We start from the raw sequence: 23070 nt of genomic DNA, 5'->3' as shown, positions 1-23070 counted from the left end.
CCTTGTTCCTCCTCTTCCAAAGATGATGACTAATGCTGACATGATTCCATGGGTGGCCAGTAGCCCTTTAGGTCCTTTATGTGTGAGACTGGACAGTGAATGGCAGCAGGTTATTTATTCATGAGGGGCATCACAGTTGAGCCTGATCCAGTCTTCAGATTTGCGCAGTTCCATCAGGTGCCCCTATCTGGAGCAGAACCTGTTCAGCAAAGATCGAACTGGCTGGGGCTCTTTTATGTAGAAAAGAGAAGTGAGGGTTCTATAGGGTAGACATGGAGAAGATGTTTCCACTTGTGGGGGGTCCAAAACTAGGGGCCATAAATATAAGATAGTCACTAATAAATCCAATAAGGAGTTTGGCAGAAACTCCTTTACTCAGGGTGGTGAGAATGTGGAACTCACTACCACATGGAATGGTTGAGGTGAATAGCATAGATGCCTTTAAGGGGAAGCTAGATAAGCACATGAGTGAGAAAGGAATAGAAGGATATGTCGATAGGTTTAGATGAAGTAATGTGGGGGGAGGCTCGTGTGGAGCATAACCACCGGCATAGACCTGTTGGGCCGAATGGCCTGTTTCTGTGCTGTAAATTCTATATAATTCTGTGTAACCCTGGCTGATCTTTCCACTTCCTGGGCTGATGATGCTGAGGGTGTCACAAGTGAAGTTAAAATCAATGTTCCCATTAATGTTAATACGATGCTAAAACATAATCGATATCCCACATCCTTTCCAGGACCACATTCACTGCTATTAGCACAGTGAATATTAAATGATTATTTGATGGCAATTTTATATTTTACAAAATATAATAAAGTTAACATATACTAAATATAAAATTTATCTAGAATTAACTGTGGCCTGGTAATAAAGCTGAGGTATCCATTCATCACTATGTAACTGGGTGACAGAATATTGGTTCCCCGTAACTAAATGGGCTTTTCATGAGCTATTGATTGACTGTTTGCTTGATTCATCCTGCACAGTTTGGTTACCACCTCTGTATAGTTGGATGGATGGCTGATATGAAGGCAGGGTATCCCACAACCCACTCCAACCCTAACTGTGGCTCCAGCAAGATTGGTATCATTGATTACGGAGTGCGAACAAATCTCAGTGAGCTTTGGGATGCTTACTGCTTTAGAGACCGAGGTAAGCGAGGAATTAAATTCATTGCTTAGCTAAGTTTACGTTTTTTTCTAAGTAGAACACCTAAATCAGTATTTGATTTGCATACTATTTATGGTACACTAATTAGTTAGTGTTTTTCTGTCACAATTGCTTTATAGATATTCAGTGTGTGTGTGAGGAAGACTTTGTGGGTGATGGCTATTCCTGCAATGGAAACCTTGTGGAAGTGCTCTCCAGTTACTCCAGTTTTTCAGTCTTTTATTCAGTAAGTATTGTTTCTACATAACTTTATTTGCAGTGCTTTTTACAAGTGTGGTCTACAGTGCATATGATTGTTGCTGTTTCTTGTTAGCAATTGTTGGATTATGCCAATGCAACTGAAGAAGGAATGGAATTCCTAGAATTCCTGTCAGATGGGACTACCAATGAAACCTTGTTCGTTCCGTTAGACTCTAGTTTTGGAGAAAATGAGGTAAGAAATTTTGCATTTGCTGAACATTTCTTGCTCCTGCACAAAACAAACCAAATATACAATTGTCAAGGACAGAAGTGACATGGAATTTTATTTACAATTGATGATGCTGGTTAAAGAATTCAATCAAATATCTATACGGTTGTGAAGAGGTATTCTTCAATGAGGATTAATGCTTGCAGTTGCTAATCTGTCTGCTGTGACTGGTCCTTTACGTAGTTATACAATTTTATTAGGGAGTTTGTGAGAAAACAATCTGCACTAATATAGAAATAGAACATAAATAATGGGTGGAAGAACGAGGATCAATTGAGTGCGACTAACTGATGCCAGGCAGACGTGTGCAAAGACTAATTGCAGATTTGTTCTGAGGCTACCTCTCTAGGCCAGTGAAGCTTGGTTTTGAATCCATAAAATATCTTAAAGCAACTATTGTGCAAACCTGAGGCACTGTGCGGTAGAGACAATACGCTTGGAAGGTTAAGAATCATATGGAAACCTGCACTGTTAATCATGGTAAAATCAAAAGTCATTCCCGTGTAATGGGGTTTCTTTTTTAAAAAAAGAAATCATGATTTGCCAGCTGAAGGAGTTTATGCAGCGAGTAGCTCATCCATACAGACCAGAAAGATGCAAGGTTTGATCAATTGTTTTGCTACATTAGGCAGTGCAATGATAGGGTTGCTACAGGAGGGTAAAATCAACCAGGATTTTTACTCTTATCTAACATCTCCCATTTGCACTATACACGTGAATGTCAGATGAGGACAGGATTAATCTCAGTTGTGATATTTTCCACGGTCAAATAGCTTGCCAACACTCACTTTCAAGGCTCACATATAAATAATAGTCACTTGAGCAAAGTATCGGATGGCACCTGGCACCTATGGAACTTTACTCCAATACGAAGACAATGCTTTCAGGAGAGGAAGGCAAGGTACCAGGAGGAAGCTGCCACCCATAGAACTGAACATCAGCAATGAGTCAATGGCCCTGATATTACCAGGTAGGTGGGTTGGCAGCAGGGGGGGGGCGCCTGGGCACGTGGGTAACCTGCCCAGTCAAATTGGTACATTCCCCACACGATCATGGGTAAATTGAAGCCACTTACCTTGGCTTCTGGGTTTCCCGTTGGAAACCTGTGCAGTGGGCGGACTGCGCATCCGCATCACAGGCTGTCAGCTGGAGGAGCCCTATTTAAAGGGGCAGTCCTCCAATGCTGCTCCTGCAGCAAACAGCCAAAATTACAGCATGGAGCAGTCCAGGGGAAAGGCTGCGCCCAGGTTTAATGTTGCCTCACTCCAGGTGTTATTGGGTGGGGTGAGGAGGAGGAGAGAGATCTTCTACCCGGCGGACGGGAGGAAGTGGCCTGCTTCTGCCACCAAGAAGGCCTGGCTCGAGGTAGCAGAAGAGGTCAGCAGCACCAGCAACATATCCCGCACCTGGATACAGTGCAGGAAGCGCTTCAATTACCTAACTAGGTCAGCCAAAGTGAGCACACTTATTCATTCTCCTACACTCTGTCTTCCACATCACCGCCCCCACCCCCCAACTCCTTCTGCACTGCCAACACTACTCTATCACATCACTCCTCACACCCACTCAAACCTCATCCTCAACTTACTTGCACTTACTCACCTCCCCAGTACTCATCCCACCAATACCACTTAACCCAATCCTCATACAATGTTATGGCTCTGTCTCATACTCACCCTCTGATGCATCTCTTTCACGGTCACCATCACCCAACCTGCCACTACCTCTGCTGCAGCCACAGGAGATGCATCACGTATGAGTAGTAGGAAGCGTAAGGCAAAGGTTTCGTGAACACAAAGGGGATGCACAAGGGTGTTTGACGGTTTGTCATGTTTTTTATTTATATTTGATTTTGGTTCAACTCACATTAAATATTATATTGTCACCACTACTGCCATGTCTTGGCCATTCTTGACTGGCTTGTGCAATAAATCCCTCTCATGAGGTTCTCCATGAACACCCACACTTGATGCCACCCATTGGGTCACCCTACAATGGGTGTATGTGTAGTTGCACGACTATTTTGTACAGGTGCCTGTGGCGCAGCACTGTGTTGTGGAGCTCCACATGGCGGAGGTGGACGGCATGCCTGGCGAGGCTGGTGATGTTGCTCGTCCTCGGATGAAGTGATGAATGCAGCCATGGCGCCCCCCCCATCCTGACGGTGTGATTTTGAGGGGGTCCGCAAAGTAGGTAAATGTGTTTGCACAGCAGAGTTTGGGGTATAAATTAATAATTTTGAGTGGAAAGACAAAGGTATTGCAGCCAAAACTTCATCTGAAGTGACAGAATGCCCTGCTGCAATAAATGAGGTATTCCCCCCAACTGTCAAAAAATCCTTTGCATCTCCCACTGGCTGCTGACTGAAACACGTCTGCTCCAACAGGGAGTGTTTCCCACAGCATGGGAAACATGCTGAGGATCCATTAAAATTGCACCCCTGCCAAAATCTCCAGTCAATGAGGTCTGTCAAGTACCTCAACTAGGTAAGTAAGTATTTAAATTGTCATCCCGCCGGCTTTAATTGCCGGTGGGAGTCCCGCATGCGGGAGCTGCGCGCCCCCACACTCCCACCCCCCGCTCTGTGATATCACTAGCTACTGTTGGAGAAGCCTCTGGCTTGGTGACGTCACCCACAGAGAGCTGTGACCTCGTGGAGTGCAGTCAGGAGGAGGCTGAAGAGTCGGGAATCGAGGAGTCTCGGCATTTGGGGAGTCCCGGCATTCGGGGGTGGGGGGGGGGTTCTGAAATGGGAGGGTCTCTGAAATGGGGAAGGGTTCCTTGGTTTTTTCTCTTTCCCACCCTCGTTTTTTCTTCTTTCCCACCCTCGGTTTCCCTCTTCCCCTGTTCACGGGTGGCCTCCTGGTTATCGGAGCTTGTCACACAACATGTGAATTTCCTTTCACGGTTTCACCATTTTTATCTGCTGGCCTAGTTCTGAAAGGCTTCTTTGCTGGGTCATTAGGAACAAGTAGAGTTCTCAATCCTCCTGGAATAACCGGGAGTTTCCCGGAATCGGGGGCTTCTCCCCCATGTGTTGCCTCCAGAAGCATGATCGGCTGTTTAAATTTCACACCAGCAACACCAGAAACCACGAGCAAAAATAGTCAACTACAAAGGACACAACTGTTACAAGATAAATGCAATAACATTTGTAGATCAGATGTCACATGATCAAATCTCCAGGAATGTTTCCAACCAGAGTTGACAATCCCAGGAATATGGTGTCACAAAAAAAAACACGTGATGCGATTCGTTTTACATAGTTATCATGCACTACTTTAGAAGAGATTTAGCTGAACAGAGCATTGTATAAAATACTCCACTTTGTATAAAGTTATGCTTGGAAAGCTTTGTTTTCAATATGGATGAAACTCATGTCGTGAGGAAACCATCAAGTTATTTTCATTGTACCTGAAATTTGCCTTCAATCTGCTGGTAATATCACTTTGAACCTAAAGCAATAATACTCCATTTTACATCATTGAAATTAAATACAACAATGCCTATTTAAAAAAAGAAAGGGCAAATGGAGTTGCATTTAAGAACATAAGAACATAAGAAATAGGAGCAGGAGTAGGCCAATCGGCCCCTCGAGCCTGCTCCGCCATTTAATAGGATCATGGCTGATCTGATCCTAACCTCAAATCTAAATTCATGTCCAATTTCCTGCCCGCTCCCCGTAACCCCTAATTCCCTTCACTTCTAGGAAACTGTCTATTTCTGCTTTGAATTTATTCAATGATGTAGCTTCCACAGCTTCCTGGGGCAGCAAATTCCACAGACCTACCACCCTCTGAGTGAAGAAGTTTCCCCTCATCTCAGTTTTGAAGGAGCAGCCCCTTATTCTAAGATTATGCCCCCTAGTTCTAGTTTCACCCAACCTTGGGAACATCCTCACCGCATCCACCCGATCAAGCCCCTTCACAATCTTATATGTTTCAATAAGATCGCTTCTCATTCTTCTGAACTCCAATGAGTAGAGTCCCAATCTACTCAACCTCTCCTCATATGTCCGCCCCCTCATCCCCGGGATTAACCGAGTGAACCTTCTTTGTACTGCCTCGAGAGCAAGTATGTCTTTTCTTAAGTATGGAGACCAAAACTGTATGCAGTATTCCAGGTGCGGTCTCACCAATACCTTATATAACCTTTAAAATGCGTATCTTCGTGAATGGAGCCCTAAGGATTTTTGTGTAGGGTTAGTACCATCCACCATGCTTCAGAATCTCGGCATTCCTGTGAGGGCATCTCTATAGAGTGTTTTAAAACCTGTTAAGAATAAAATAGGTAGGTGAACAAAAATAATATTTTAAGGTCCAAGACTCACTTTTCATTATTTCCCCTTAAGCTGTTTTTTCCAGTAATGTTAAAGGTTGCAGGCTACTTTGAAAACCCTATGTAACTTAGACATTAGGGTAAATTTTCCACTTATATGTTCCAGGTGCAGAGCCTCGCCTGCCAGGACCACATAACAGGAAATCATAGAATCATACAGCACGGAAGGGGGCCATTCAGCCCGTCGTGCCTGTGCCGGCTCTTTGAAAGAGCTCTTCGCCAGAGCTATCCAATTAGTCCCACACCCCTAAGTTCAACCCATGATTTGCCATCCATTAATTTTATTGGATAGAAAAGCATGGGCTATGTACACACAACTTCCCAATATGTGGTTCCAGCAGGCAAGGCTCTGCACTGGGAGCACACAAGCAGAAATTTTATCGTATTGTGCATTCAAAGACTATGTGAATAATTTCTCCAATACTATTATAAAGATTAGCATTGACAGAACATTCAGCCCAACAATACTGTGCTGGCTCTTTGCCACAGCAATCCAAAACTAATCGCACTGTCCTGCTCTCTCCTCATGGCTCTGTATCTTCCTCTGCATTCAATATTTGACCATTTTTCCCTTAAAAGTTGCAATGGTCTCTGCTCTCCGTGCTGCAACAATTCTCTGTGCAAAGAAATGTCTCCAAACTTATCTCCTCATTCTCTTAGTGATAATCTTAACTTGATGCTCCTTGGCACTGACTCCCCAACTCTTTCCTTATTCACAATTTCAAAAACCTAATAAATTTCCTCTTTGCCTTCTCTGTTTCAATGCAAATAGTATTTCAAGTCTTTCCTCATAACAATAATTTCTAATGTCTGGTTAATTATGCTGTATACTTCCGGTGTCTTTAAATTATCTTTCTATATGCACATATCTCTCAGAAACATTTCAAAGCATTCCAATTACAATGAATTATTGTGAGTGACCTGTTGTGTAGACAAACATAGAGTCATGTTGCACACAGTAAGATCCCTCAAACAGCAATGCAATGAATGACCTATTAATCTGTTTCTGGGTGGTGGTTGAGAGAGCGTTGTTAATAAGACCATCAGGAACACTCTCTGCTTTTCTTCAAGTAGCGCTATGATATCTTTAACATCCACTTGTACTGGCAGACAGTGCCTTAACTTAATGTCTCATCTGAAGGACAGCACCTCCAGCAATGCAGCACTCCCTCAGTACTGCATTGGAGTGGCAGGCGAGGCGATGGGCTAAGTCTGAGTAGGGCTTAAACCCACAACCTTCTGACTCAAAGAGTGTTACCAACTGGGTCAGGCTGACAATTGTAGCTTATTGCAATTGCAGAATCTTGGTGTGAGATTTACTCTAAACAATTTCTTCTTGTCTCTAGACCTTACCATGGAGGGATCTCGAAAACCACATCTCCAAGAACAATAGTTTCATTTACTATGATGAGTTGACTGATCATACACTCATTTCATCCAGACTAGGATATGATCTTCTTATTGTTGAAACTGCATCTGCAAATCACACTCTTCTCAATGTAAGTGATATACCAAGCTTTTCTATTGAAAGACAAAGCTCAGTGCCCATTTTAAAGCACCATACACCTTTCTAGTTCTAGCAGTAACACATTTAGAAGAAACATTGCCATGTCCTTTTTATTGCTACATGGTAGATTTTCAGAATGTTGACAATGTAGAGCAAGGTACAGTTACAAAAAAGTGCTAACACTGATTGTGATAATCAATGATTGTTAGTCCTGCAAATGGGCTTCCTGGAAGGTAGTTTTCTTTTAATTGGTCTCCACCTGGAGTGCACTCCTTTACTAGTTTTACACTGTTCACGTGTGTATAAAAGAAAACTCAGTGAGAATTTCAATAATTTATTCACACCTGAATCCTTTACATCCTGGAAATCTGAAATAAAAATAGAAAATGCTGGAAATATACAGCAGGTCAGTCAGCATCTGTAAAGAGAAAAAACAGGTGTCAGGTTTTGGGTGTAAAACCCTTTCTCAGAACTAAAAACTGAAAGATAATGTAGCCTCTTTGTAGGATGGAAGAGAGAGAAAAAGAAAGAGGGGGAGGGGAAGATAACAAGATACTCCCATCAGAGAGGAAGCTAGTGGTTAAATAACCTGCAAATTACATAATGGAAAGGAGGAACCTGTTAGATGGTATCTAAAAGATCACCTAGCAAAGGAATGAAAAAAAATTAGGAAAAAGAAACATACATGCAGCTGGGATAGTGAAAAGCTGGGAAAAGTCCAGGCCAGGAAAAAGATGCAGGAGGTCTGAAATGAAAACAGGAAATCCTGGAAATAGACAGTAAGTCTGCCAGTCCCGAAAACACAAAAGGGCAAAACTTCAAACACAGAACCATCTCCCGGATGTGTCCCCCACACACCCAAAGAGTTAACCTACCTGGACACTGACAGACCCAACCCACATCCCAGCACCTAGTAATATATTTGTAACTGGAACTCTGGCTAGTAACTGCGCTGTTTTACTACATTTTGTTGAAGAGCATTCTGCTTATTCTTCATACCACTGTTTTCTTCCTTAATTGACCATATTGCCCAGTGGCAATTTTCCAGATTTTTTCCTTGACTGAATGCTTTATAGTGGGCAGATTTCCCAATAAAACAGTTCCTTGTAGGTTACAGTATTCAAAATATAATGCTTTAATTACAAGGTTATTTTACAACCCGCTACTCTGGATCGCATGCCCTACCTGGCATCATTTTTACTGAGAGGGCTTTCCACAATCAAGTGAGAAAGGAACCAGAAAAAAGGCAAAATGGCACAGTTCCCTAGTGAGTAACATTACCACTGGATTTCTCCATATTCCAGCCACACAGCTCAGAACATAGGGCAGATTCTGTGATCCTGTGCCCGCAGCAATGAGCCTCACTCACAGGAAATGCATTGCAGGTGATTTTTGAACTAATTTTAATGGACAAAAAAATCACAGCTGTTTACTTGCAATTTCCTGCCATGTGCTTATAATGAGTGTAGTTACCAGCTGGGAGGACTAAATCTCAAAATGGGCACTGAGGTGTTTTAGATAGGGTTTAATTCAAAAATTTCCCTCACTTCACTTTTGACATAATTTATGTATGTAAATTAGTAACACATTTGAAGAGATATTTGGCTGGAAATTTGCCCGCATATTACATTACATATCCGGTGGGATTAATGAATTTCAAACAAATTATGTTGTAAATTGAATAGTAAAGATCATGTCAGCTGAAAATCTTAGTTACATTTGGTAATGAATAGGACTTTAGTAACAAACAATGTAACCATTATTTAGAGGCTGCTTTTCTTCAGTTTAGGTGGTGATTTATTACAGTTAGGCTCTGAGATGAAGAACATACAAAAAAACCCAAAAAAGAACAGGAAAAGACCAGCTGGTCTATCAAGCGCATCCTGGATGTCCTGGAATGACATAACTTCTGCACACCATCACCCCCCAACCCCCCCATGCTGCACCCCCACTCCCCCAGGAGACTAAGTTGCCTGGGTGACAACCCCCAATGACCCCAAAAAGTCTATGCTTTTCTATACTACAAAGCCCCAGCTCTCTTATCCTATACTGATAGCTGAAGACCCTTAAACTAGGTATCAATCTAATGGCCTTTCTCTGAACTTTTTTCAGGGCTTATATTTCCCAACATGTATGGGGAGCAAAACTGGATACAGTATTATAGATGTGGTCTGACCATGGCTTTACACAAAGGATAGTATTTTTAGATTTATATTTAATAATTCTGACAATATATTTCTAACACCCTATTTGCTTTTACAATGGCCTTGCAGCACTAATCATGGACCTTCAATGACTTGTGTACTACAACCCCCAGATCCTTCTCTTGCTCAGCAGCCTTGAACACACAATCCTGCATAGTATATACCTGAGTGCATCATGCTACATTATCTCTGTTACAAGACATTTGCTAGATATCAGCCCATTCCCCTATCGCATCTACATCCATCTGTAATCTATTTTTATCATCTAAGGTCCTTAAACCTGCACATATTTTTGTGTCATCAATGAACTTGTGGATAGTTTCCTCAACATCTTCATCCAGATCACTGATAAAGATGATAAAGAGCAACGTCCCCAACACCTACAGGCTCCACTTGTGGCCAGACCCCATGCAGAGCCACAGCCATTAATAACTATTTTCGGTTTGTGAGAATACAATCAATTCCCTAGCCAGCCCAAAATCTGTCTGCCAATCCCACAAGGCTCAACCTTACTTGTAGTCTTTTGCGTGGCACTTTATCACAAGCTTTTTGAAGGTCAAGATACACCATGGCTTCCAACATCCACCAACTTTATAACTTCTTCAAAAATTCAACCAAGTTCATGAGACAGGACCATCTTTTCCAGAAGCCAAAGCTGAGATTCCAAATAACCCCATCTGTTTCAAGTGGTCATAAAGTCCATCTTTAATGATCTAGCAACTTGTCTATGACTGAATTCAAACCAAAGGGCCTATAGTTTCCAGGTTCTGACTTGTTGCCCTTTTAAATATAGGCACTACATGGGCCCCTCTCCAGCCCATAGGAACAATCCCAGACCCCAGCAAGCTATTAAATATACAAGCAAGTGGCTCTCAGAACACAGCCCCCATTTCTTTGAGAAATCCGCATTTATTTTACGTCATTGGTACGAGCATATGGGCATTTAATGTGTTTCTTCTTTTGCAATATCTGTGGAGGCATTAACCCATTTCACATAATGACTTAATGCCTTTACTAAAGAGGAATTTTGAGCAAATGCATTGGTTTCAAGTACATGAACACATCTCTGATGCTTACTATTCCGTACCTGTGCTAAGTAAGTGCTGAATTTGCAGAGCACAGGATAGGAACTTGGATATAACATGGATCAGGTCTGAACTGTTTTGTTGAATGATACCCTTCAGTCTTCAAATGTAAATTGGATTAACAACACGGCAATAATTATTTTACTAGCTGAAAATGAAAAGAAATAGAATCAGTATGATAGCTGACCAGCCACAGCTTCCTTTTGACAATGTTTAAAGGGGAAGGAAAGTGTAGGAATCAAGGACTTTCCCACATAAATATTCCCTGGTTGTTAGCCTTTGTGTCTAAATGTAAAAAAACATTTATAGAAATTTATTTTTTAATGACAGGAATGGGAACCTAGATTCTGCCATTTAATTTGGTGACTTCATGTTGATGATATCTATTACAGAGAAGTGAATGTGAAGCTTTCTTGCAATGCACTAAAATCACTGACAACGAGCAGTGTCTGCTCCTTTCTTTTAGTACATGATTTTGGTGCTTTGCAAGAAATGTTCACACTCATTTCTCTACAACAAACTAAATTAGATGGCAGCATCCTGCTACTTTCTCTTCATGTGAAAAAACACTTTTGGTTAAGTATTTCTGATTTTTAAAGGCACCAAGATGAACAACCTTCTGAATGGGAAAGTACTTGCCCTTTCTTTTCTTCCCCTTTAACTGATGTCCATATTCACACATACAACAAGCCTGATATTATGTCCTGTTTACTCGTAACATAAATAATGGCAGAATCATTAAGGCTTGTTTAATTATCTAATGAGGAGGTTAGATTGTTTGGCTGTGTTAAAGGGTGTTATAACTATTTTTTCTATCCAATTGTAAAATCTACTGAGTGGTTTACAATGATAAATGAAGCATTTTTAAAAAATTCATGAATTATACACAGTTAATTTTAGGACAGGACAAAATTTATTGTTTTGCTTTTTCAAAAGCTCCACCACCAATGGTGACTACATTTGGACAGAGACAGTGGTGATAGTGATAGCTCAGACTCATTTGCTGTAGTTTGAACTGGAATCAAATTGATTGTTGAACTAACTCTACTTTCATAATGGCAGAGTTCAAAGCTTGTGAATGGCAGGCACATTTTGGAATGGGATATAGTTGCCAGCAATGGAATTATTCATGTCATAGAGGGACCTCTAACAGCTCCACGTCCGGTAAGTGTTTCACAGGAGATTGTAGATACCAGTAGGCTTCCTTCATTATAATCAATATTTGAAACTTTCAAGTGGTTTAGACACTTCTTCCAACTCTAAGACTCAGAATTAACTCCACCCCAGACTGATCCGATGAAAAGCATCCCCTCTTTATTTATACTGAAATGGGAGAGTCCAGTCTCAATCCATTTCCGAGTGGATGTGAGGCCACAACAGAAAACTAGTCATAGTTCAGCACCAGTTATCAAGCTCGAACAGAGAGGTCTCAATGACTGCTGGTGTAAATGGAAACATCTCACTAGTGCAGTGGGGCGAGGCCTTTTTGGAGTCTTGAATTAGGAGTGAAGGTGTATTGCTGGGAGCAGAATGTAGGGAGCTTCATCCTTCAACTAACTTGTGCTATTCTTGATCTGGGAGTACCTGATAATGAAGAAAGTTGAAAAATGTTCCATTCCGCACGGCTGACATTCTTTACCTTAAGCACACAATCCATCCTTCCCTTTAAATGTATTCATGGGGAGAAATGTACATCCATTTCATATAAAAACTGAACCACTGTCAGTGGCCCGTGGTACACTGTGTTAGCAAACAGGACCACAGACTGGAATTCCCATCTTTCAAACCCAGCCTCAGCTGCTACTTGCACTTGGGCCTCTTCCAGATGATGAACTGCCAACTCAGCTGGGTCACCATCTGTAATACCAAGACAGACAAGGCGTTTGTTGATGGAAGGGGAGGAGAAAATAGTCGGGGGTTCCCACTTGGATCCTCATTCTGCACTAACGATTGACTGGCCATGGAGCAGTGTGGGTGAAGTCTGAGAAGGTGACTTCAATCACTCACCTGTCCCCTCACCCACGGTCAAGCTTACACGATCTGGGAGACAGTAAAGGAGAGAAAATGTGCCACAATAGATACAAATTCAAATATTGAATCATGTTGAGAGAGCTAATCACTTGTATGCCAATTTAATATTTGGGCTTTTGTTCTATTTTTATTTCTGAACTTATACTTGTTCCCAAATCAACAAAATTAAGAATTAGAGAAAGGTTTTATTAGTCTCTAAAGATCTCAGTTCAACCCCGTAAAGTATATTTTGAGATATATAATTGTGTCTTTAAATCTTAGTATGATGTTACAAGAACTGTATCATGTAGAAGACGTGCTTTTGATCCATTGATAACTGTATAAATGTGAAGTCTTGTTAATCAGGAAAGCCCCTTGCTTTACAGGTTATAGCTTCTGTAAAGTCATCCCACGTTGTCCTTGGTGCAGCATTATTTCTGGGATTGGCATGTTTGATTGCTGCCATTGTTGGCATGAGTTTTTGTCTCCGGCGCAGGAATGAGGGTTTCCGTTTTCAATACTTCAGGGTATGTCAAATTAGATCATAATTCGATCACTTCCTGACACTGCTTCTTTGCGGCCCATGTTGATGTACAGAATCTCAGTAGTACTAGTCTGGAACTGCCTACAAGAATGGACAGAGACTCCTGCTCCATAATTCTGGAACTGGCATCATTCCTGAATTGTGTGATCCTTGTTTAAGAGAAACCTATGCTATTCCTTACAATATTGCAGAGTTTCATGTGTGTTCTATGAAATTCCACATAGCTGAATGCTGTGAGACTAATCGTCTTAAAGTTGATTCAATCTGAAATTAAACAAGCCAAATACCAGTGCTTTGTACTAGTAAGCTGCAAAGTTTTAAATGGGTGCACTCCAGAAGTATCCTGGTTCACACTTCTGGGTTCCCAGGCCTTGGCTCTGCCAACCTGCAGCTGGGATTTTTAGATTTGGGTAAATCAGATGTGTCCCTACTGGGAGAGTGTGTGCTTTCCTTACTGGGCGAGGTGTAGTTTCCAAGTAGCTTGATTTGGAGACTGAAACATGGTGATGGATTTCTCCAAATGTCAGATACCAGACTGACCAAAAAAGAGTTGGGATAGTTGGACCCCTGTGTACGGCAAAGTGCATTTAAGACAAAAAAAACGTAGTTTTAATTTGCATCCATTATTAGGCTGACGATGATGATGGTATGGGCTCCAGGCCAGAGGATAATCCTGCTTTGGTTTCCGTGCCAAATCCACTGTATGGTGCATATGGTACAGTTACAGATAATACAACAGAGCCTTTTGAGGTACGTAGTAAATAAGTTTACACAAGGTACACCCAATTGTTTTCAATATGTACTGCATAGAATTTCAGTTGCAAGTTAAAAGACACAATTAGTTTTTTTTGGAAATTTAAAGTATGTGTAAAACAAACTGCTGGAATAATAATTTCCTCTATTATAAATCACATTCCTAAATAATCAGCTACAAGACATTGGTATTAAATCCCCAAGACCCACATCCAATCAAATGGCTTAACAAAAGCATTATAGCCTTCAAGCTACTGGCTGTTGTATAGCAATAGGATTCAAAATATGGCGAGTGATCAATAAATAAGAGTCAGGGAAAAGGAGAAGGTTTGAAGTTTTGCCTTCAGCATATTTAAAATGTTGCTAAATTTCCATAGATTCCTGCTGGTCTCAGTACGAGAGGCGAGAGAAGTTCCCACACATTTGAGGGTACATCACTAGAATGATTTAGTTTGTCCTCTATTATTTTCTTCCTTCTTTAGGATGCCATTCCAGTCACACATCATTTACATGTGAGATAATGGACAGGCAATCTGCTGCCAAAGCTTTACCAAACTTTCTACTTGCTAGGTGGTGTTGCGAGATCAGTGCCAGTGATTGTGTCTTTGATTAAGACATCCCACTGAAGGCAGTTCAAGATTGGAACTCACTATGTGAGGAAATCACAGGCACAAATCTATATTGTATCACTTCAAGGTACATCATGTTAGTGTCCAAGCTCACTGAGACAGCTGGCTACCATCATAACAACGCAGTATCAATGCACTATGCCACCTTGCTACTATCACTATGTGTTGGTATACCAATATACAATGCCACCTTGCCACTATCACTGTGCTGTTGTACTAATGCACTATGCCACCTGGTTACCATTACTGCGTTGGTGTACCAATGCATTATGCCACCTGTCTACCATTACTGTTGTTGTACCAATACACCTCACTACTATCTAAATGTATTAACTTTGAACATGTTTCTATTTACCATTAGTTACTAATAAACCATGCCAAAAAGGAATAGTGAAAGTCGGCAGCAAAATGCCTTCCATACTGTACACCATCTCCAGTAGGACATTTTATTCCCTCCCTCTACACAATATTAGCACTTGACAAACTTCTAAACCAAAAAATGAAAATCGTTTTTTTCGTTTTCTGTTACTGGATGTGAATGTATCAGTTTCTAAGGTCGTTTCTGCAAACTACACCAATAACTCGACAGTGAATGGCTTGTGAAACACAAGCTCTTAGAGATTCCAGGAAAGACAGCCATTAAAAGAGAGCATTTTTAAGGTGACTTCTAATGACAGTATTGATGAAAGAAGAAAACTCTGAGTAAAAGACTTATCCCAGGATTTAAACTATGAATATTAAATGGCCAGTACAAATGATATTTAAAGCACAAACTCTCTGCTTGAGAGGCAGGGAATACTAAATGGCATGGTCACATGTTTCAAGTTGTAGGACATCATCACAGATTTACTTGCAACTTGCTTAAAACAAATAGCGAAACCAGTTCCTAAATAAAAGCATCTTTTATGTCGATACAAATGACATCTGCATTTGTATTATTTACTTTAGCATTGAGAAGGTCTAATACAATCCAAAGAAAAGTGACAGTTGTTGATATATTAGATATACAAGTGTATTGTTTAAACATATTGTGCTGAACAAAAATAGGACTCATTCATGAGGATATGCTGATTTTTTAAAATTTGTATTTAAATACAGGACAATGATGAATATGGATATTATTCAGACACGCAGAACATTCTACAAGACTGAGAAGCCAGGCCTCACCACTTTTTACTATCAGCTCATTACTGTCCAGTTTTAGTGCAGCACATTACCATGCCATGGGGGGAAAAACAGACTCTGAACAAATGGAAGGCTCTGACTGATGGAGGGGCTGTACATTAGTAATGAAAAAGGAGAATCGTTGGACTTGGTGTCTGATTATTTTTTCTATTGATGTGTGCGTTCACTGCTGGGGTCACTGAGGAACATGTGGAATGAATCCACTGAGTTTCACTTGCAATTTTTTTGCAATAGTCAGGTGACTCTAGAAAGACTGAAAATTTATTTTTTCATTTTGTACTAATAGTCAAAGATAACACTATATATATATATATATATATAAAGTTCTGATACTCATCTTTTTACAAGCAGGTGTGTAATTAGGACATTGTAAACTTCATTTTTTTTGTATATATTCCATATTTTAAAGTAGTCAAATGTCAATTGAATTTTCATGTTCTTACTTACAACATTTTAAAAATGCATTAAGAGGACAGTGATAACTAACAAAGACAGAAAATGGTGGAAATGCTCAGCAGGTCTGGCAGAAATGAAAACACAAAACAATGAGTTACATTTTGGGTGGCGACCCTTCAGTCGAACAGTTCTGATGAAGTGTATCTACCCAAAACACTAACTGACCATTTCTGTTTGCAGATGCTGATGGACCCATTGTGTAGTTTCTGATCTATAACATTTTGCAGTTTTTGTTTCTATCCTACTAACATACCTATTATAAAGTCCTTTTGCTCAATCTAGTTTTGAATTCTGTGTTTCAAAAACTGGAGTTTTAGCTTAAAATGAGTGGGATAAAGTGTTGAAGGAGCAGTTAATGAAAATCATTTGTATTGAAGAAATATAAATATCAGGACTTGGATTTTACCCAACAATAAAGCACTGAGCAAAAAAAGGCTAATGGCTATTGAGATTAGGTTGTGGTGGCCTGCCTCACTAATGCTTCATTTTTCCAAAAAACACCCTGGTTCATGTTTATACCAGACCTCAAATTTTTCAAGAAATAAATGAGTTTTTATTAATATGTTTAATTGTCTGCATGAATGTTTTGTTTTCCAGGACTGAGCAGTGATAATTAACAAGGGCTTCATGCCAGGTGATGTAGACCTCCAGGGTGTTACACTCGGAGTTATTCCTCAGGTCACTTCAGTTCTTTGCGAATGACATTGATGATCCATTAGAATGGGTAAAACGCCATTGCTTTCTGAAGTAAAATCTTGCACATATTAGAATGTACCACTGGGTGGCGGTGTTTCAAAATGTTAGCCGTTAGCTCAACTCCTTAATATTAATACTGAATGTTATAAATTTGATACTTGTGGTGCATGTAATACTGCTATAAATCACAGTACACCATGTAATTTTAATGCATAATTGCTAACTTTTGGGGTGGTACAACAGATGAAAGAATCAAGAAATCTTATGTCTTTTGCAACATCAGAATTAGTAGTCTTGAAGCAGTGTCCTGGTGTATTTTTAATAATTAAAGTATGAACATAAATAAGATAGCAAATTTTTTGTAAAGTGCCTATGGAGTAAGAACCGACATTAATGTAACTAAATCTTTGAAATTCAAGAATTATCAATTGTACATTACCTTCATTGTTCAACATAAAATATTACTGGCAGCTTCATAACTGAACTAATCATAGCTGACCTGAAGGATGATCAATATACAGGGGATGGTAACTGCGTAACTGTCTGGACACTTACCACAGTTATATGTAAGCGTGTAGGCACTTATTATGAATTAGCTTTTCTGACTTAATTACCAGTTTGAGGGACCAACTTTGCAGTTCACTGTTGACATATTGGGGGTAATTTTAACCCCCAAGGACGGGTGAGTTGGGGGGGCGGGGGGGGGGGGGGGGGGGTGGGAAGGTAAAAATTGTAAAAATGTAAAACCCGACCCCAACCCGCCTACTTCCAATTTTAACGGAGACTGGCAGGGGGCGGGCGACCAATCTGCTCTCAGGAGGCGGATTGGTCAGTAACATTTTTTAAGGAGGCTGCGGGCCTCCATTTTAATAGCATTTTATTTTTAACTCCTGGGGGCCGGGATTCCCTGGCCTTCTGATTCACGTCGTGTAAGAGGAGGCGAGAAGGGCTGGATCAACAGGTAAGTGCCTTTATCGCACTTCTTGTGGGCCAGTAGGAGCAGGAGTGTTTCCTCCAGACCCAACATCTGCCGCGATCAGACACGCGAGATCAACCGACCTCCCCCCGCCGTGTCTCCAACCCAGCCCCGATGTCTCCGACCCCCTCCATGATGTCCAATGACCCCCACGATGTCTCCAAACCCCCCCCACCCTACCAATGATCGACCCCCCTCCTTGATGTACGGACCCAAGCCCCCGATGTAGATTTACCTGCTAGCATCCGCTCCTTGGCTGCTTTCCTGTCCGACAGGCAGCCAGCCTGTCAATGTGGCTGTCACGCGGGAAACCTGCAGATAACATTTAAAAGACGTCAAAATTGTAAGGACGTCCAGGTTTCCAATCAGGAAATCCTCCCCCTCACCCTGGCTCGGAGTAAAAATCCAAACCATATAATCCGTTTTTACATTTTTTTTCACTGGATTAATAGAAAATAAAAAATTTTGGGTGACTTCATCCAGCCCAATAATAGTTTATATTATAATCAAAATGAATTCCTCAGCCCTTTTTCCTAGTTTATTATTTCAGGAAGGTACATTACATAAAGACACAACATCACAACATTTTTACTCTGAGCCTTCTAAAACATTGTTTTAAAAAATTAGCCTATAAATACACAAAATAAACCAATTAAAATCACTTTAACCACTATGCATGTTTAGTATTACACTGGAGAACTTTTGATTATCTACTAATATAACAGTTCATACCATAAAATGTGCTACAGGACACAAACAGAACAAGATGCCGCACTTTTACAAACCGAGGTATCAGAGCTACATCTCACTGGTACTTACTAAGAGTGCGGGCTTCAATTTCTCCACATTATCAACATCGATTCAGCTCAGGTCAAACATTTGATTCATAGAACACAAAAGTAACGACTGAGGTATTTGAAAAACACGAGCAACATGTAGACAGGTATCAGCTCATTTGTGAGATAGGAAACACTTCCCACGTAAAAGGTTTTTCCATTTCATGACAAACAGGCACAGAAGCTGCAGATTACAAAGTGCCACGAACTAGACTTTGTGCAAATTGGCAAAATAGCACAACTTATATTTCTCCGTTACCCTGTTTCAAGAGGTCCACGACCTAAAAACCTGCATTCCTTCAAGATTGCGTGACGATGCTGAAATTGTGAATGAGCTAAGATTTTAAGAAAAGTATTGCCTCGATCAGGATTTGAAATTTTGGATGGGCTTTGATGTCTCTCAATTGGATGATCGTCTTGGAGAAGAGGCACTTCACCTCAGGAGGTAAGGGAAAATGTGGCTGTTGCTGATCTACTGTGGAGTTGCATCAATAGTCATGGAGAATCTGGGAGGTTTTGTGGGTGCAAATGGTTAATCCATAAGGAACATAAAAGAAATCATAAACTTTACAGGATAGATTTTATATACTGCAAAAAAAAAGGTAATGGGGAGGAGTAGACGAATTTGTAACTAAGAAACTATCTAACAGAAGAGGTCAGAAACACAGCACTTCCGGACTAACTTGCATCACAGCACTGTACCACAGAGCAGTCAGACATGGTCCGCAGCTGCAATTTACCATCGGTCGAATTCTCAATCTCAGTCAGGACACTGAGCGAAGATGAAGGTCAGAGGGATCGCCGCACACCTCCAAGGTTACAGGGCAACGTTTGCAGGAACTTGGCAGCAGTAGTTACCAATCCCGCAAAAGCAAGCAACTTATCACTGAGCTTTAAGGATGCAGGCCGTGGTCATCTTTCCATCTTTACTGGACACTGAATACCTAGCCCTTGTCCCAATCTGATGACGTTAAGCTGCCTTATCAGGTGGCTTTATCCTTTCAGTCAAAACTGACTCAAAACATTCAGATAATTGAATGACTGTCTACATCATCCTGGGTTTAATCCCCAAGCTTTGAACAAGAACAGAAAAAACACAAATTTGAAACAACTCCAGTGTGCTAAATTTGAACCACATCTTGTGAATTTTTTTGTTTTTGGATGTTAATACTGCAGTTAATAAGCTCATAATCAAGTACAGTATTGTTATTTTTTTTAATCACATCTTTATTAACTACAGTAGTTTTTTTTTAAGTGCAGAGAAAACATATTCCTTTTACAGCCACATAAATGTTTGAACTGAAAAATTAAAATGATTCCTGGATGGTAGCCACTTCTATTTAGCCTCACTCTGCTGTTGGTAAAACTTCATTTCATGTCTGTGGTAGTTTGTGACTGAGGAGTTCAGCCTCCCTCATGTCCTTCTGCAGTTTATGCAACTTGGAGCACTGGTTTTAGAAGGAATGTTATTTGAATTAGGGTGGTACTCCAGTCCAATAACATGTCGTGACAGGGGGCCATTAAAATACAAGATCTTTGCGAGACCCGTGTGAAGAATTCACAATTGTTGCTGGTATTTGGAGGTGAGGGGTGGGTGAAGGCTCCCTTTCTCTGAGGGAAGGAGAAGAAATCAGAGCAAGTCGATCCATTATTGTCCTACACTTCTAAGCGGTTGGTTTGGGACGCTACTGGCAGAAGCCTGGGAACAAACTACATACCTGGCTTCTCAGATAGGGAACTGAGTGTGACAGAATGTAGGGCTGGTGGGGGGGAGGGGAGGGGGGTGGCAGTGGGGGAGGGAAGCAACAGGGCAGGTTAGGATTTGATTGTGATGTGTTTTACTCCAGTGCATTTAATGATCCTGAAATTTACAAATGTCCAATATTACCAACACTAACACCCTACAAACTACAAAATTAAGAATTCAATAAAATCTTTTGGTGGCTTCATTAACAAAGTCCAACACACAAAAAGCAACTGAAACTAGAACCTCACATGTCAGAATTCTACTGTAGGGACAGCTTAACAGTGAGTTTATTGTGCAGATTGACACAACTGACACGTACAAATACGGTGCATTTAATCTATAAATAAACCAAGAAATTAGAAACTTAATGTAAAGCAGAACCTCAAAACCTTTACTAAAAATAAACCAAAAAAGCATAGTGTTGGTAAATCTTCATCACAGATTACAACACAGGGCTTCCTCTGTAGATTAGCAGCTTTAATATAACGCAATTAGGGCATGTCCATCACACTCCAGGAGTCACTCTTTGTTACAGATGCAAAACAAATTAAACAACAAAAACAAGAAAATGAGTCCTTTCAACCTGGAGCCTGAAACTTATCAGCAATTTACTGACCTCTAATTGACCTGAAAATTTAACAAGCAGCTACAGTTACCTGGGTTCCTGCAGGGAATACTCGAGCAACAGCCTTAAAAGGGGCAGGCCAGATTAGCAAGTATCATACTGAGCTCCATATCACAGACTACCCATGAGCAACACCACTGTAGATCCACTAGTAATAGTAAATAGATCAGCAGACAGTTTTGTTTTCAATCCAGTTTTGTTAACAAATTGAGGTAAGACCAAATAAAATGACCTGTCAATCCACAATGGGTCAGATTACAGAATCGTAGAATAGTTACAGCACAGAAGGAGGCCCTTCGAGCCTGTGCCGGCTCTTTGTAAGAGCAATCCAGTTAGTCCCATACCCCTGCTCTTTCCCCATAGCCCTGCAAATTTTTTCCCTTCAATTCCTTTTTGAAAGCCACGATTGAATCTGCTTCTATCATCCTTTTGAGCAGTGCATTCCAGATCATAACTACTCGATGCGTAAAAATGTTTTTCCTCATGTCAATTTTTTGCCAATCACCGTAAATCTGTGTCCTCTGCTTCTTCACCCTTCCGCCATTGGGAACAGTTTCTCTTTATTTACTCTATCTAAATCCTTCAAAATTTTGAACACGTCTATCAAACCTCCTCTTAACCTTCCCTGCTCTATGGAGAATAACCCCAGCTCCTCCAATCTATCCACTTAACTGAAGTCCCTCATCCCTGCAACCATTCTAGTAAGTCTTTTCTGCAGCCTCTCTAAGGCCTTCACATCCTTCCTAAAGTGCTGTGCCCAGAATTGGACACAATACTCCATCCGGCTGTGGCCGAACCAGTGTTTTATAAAGGTTCAACTTAAGAAAATAAGAAATAGGAGCAGGAGTAGGCCATCCGGCCCCTTGAGCCTGCTCTGCCATTCAACAAGGTCATGGCTGATCTTCTACCTCAACACCATTTTCCTGCACTATCCCCATATCCCTTGATGCTTTTAATATCTAGAAATCTATCGATCTCTGTTTTGAATGTACTCAATCACTGAGCCTCCACAGCCCTCTGGGGTAGAGAATTCCAAAGATTCACCACCCTCTGAGTGAAGAAATTTCTCATCTCAGTCCTAAATGGCTTGTCCCTTATTCTGAGACTGTGACCCCTGGTTCTAGGCTCCCTAGCCGGGAGAAACATCCTCCTTGCATCTACCCTGTCGAGCCCTGTAAGAATTTTGTATGTATCAATCAGATCACCCCTCATTCTTCCAAACTCTAGAGAATATGGGCCTAGTCTACTCAATCTCTCCTCATATGACAATCCCGCCATCCCAGGAATCAGCCTGGTGAACCTTCGTGGCACTCCCTCTATGGGAAATATATCCTTTCATAGGTAAAGAGACCAAAATTGTACACAATACTCCAGGTGCAGTCTCACCAAGGCCCTATATAATTATAGTAAGACATCTTTAGTCCTGTACTCAAATCCTCTTCTAATAAAGGCCAACATACCATTTGCCTTCCTAATTGCTTGCTGCACCTGCATGTTAGCTTTCAGTGACTCATGTACAAGGAAACCCAGATCCATTTGAACATCAACATTTCCCAATCTCTCACCATTTAAAAAATACTCTGCATTTCTGTTTTTCCCACCAAAGTGGATAACTTCACATTTTTCCACATTATATTCCATCTGCCATGCTCTTGCCCACTCACTTAGCCTGTTTATATCCCCTTGAAGCCTCTTTGCATCCTCCTCACAACTCACATTCCCACCTAGTTTTGTGTCATCAGCAAACTTGGAAATATTACATTTGGTCCCCTCATCCAAATCATTGATATAGATTGTGACTAGCTGGGGCCCAAACACCGATCCCTGCAGTACCCCACT

At 40.9% G+C, this 23070-nt stretch overlaps 1 protein-coding gene across 1 annotated transcript in view; it reads left to right on the top strand.

Annotated features, from left to right (window-relative positions):
• The window catches only part of stab1 (stabilin 1), a 187077-nt gene extending 170164 nt beyond the window's left edge, over positions 1–16913 (top strand). The window contains exons 62-69 of the mRNA XM_067998609.1: positions 988–1153; positions 1291–1397; positions 1485–1604; positions 7325–7477; positions 11837–11938; positions 13171–13311; positions 13959–14078; positions 15809–16913. Coding sequence (XP_067854710.1) covers positions 988–1153; positions 1291–1397; positions 1485–1604; positions 7325–7477; positions 11837–11938; positions 13171–13311; positions 13959–14078; positions 15809–15862 — 963 coding nt within the window. The 3' untranslated portion in view covers positions 15863–16913. The remainder of the gene's footprint in view (positions 1–987; positions 1154–1290; positions 1398–1484; positions 1605–7324; positions 7478–11836; positions 11939–13170; positions 13312–13958; positions 14079–15808) is intronic.
• The last annotated feature ends 6157 nt before the right edge of the window (positions 16914–23070 follow it).

The sequence above is a fragment of the Heptranchias perlo genome, chromosome 17 (assembly GCF_035084215.1).
Source record: "Heptranchias perlo isolate sHepPer1 chromosome 17, sHepPer1.hap1, whole genome shotgun sequence".
Lineage (NCBI taxonomy): Eukaryota > Metazoa > Chordata > Chondrichthyes > Hexanchiformes > Hexanchidae > Heptranchias > Heptranchias perlo.
This window is presented reverse-complemented; position numbering and strand designations above follow the sequence as displayed.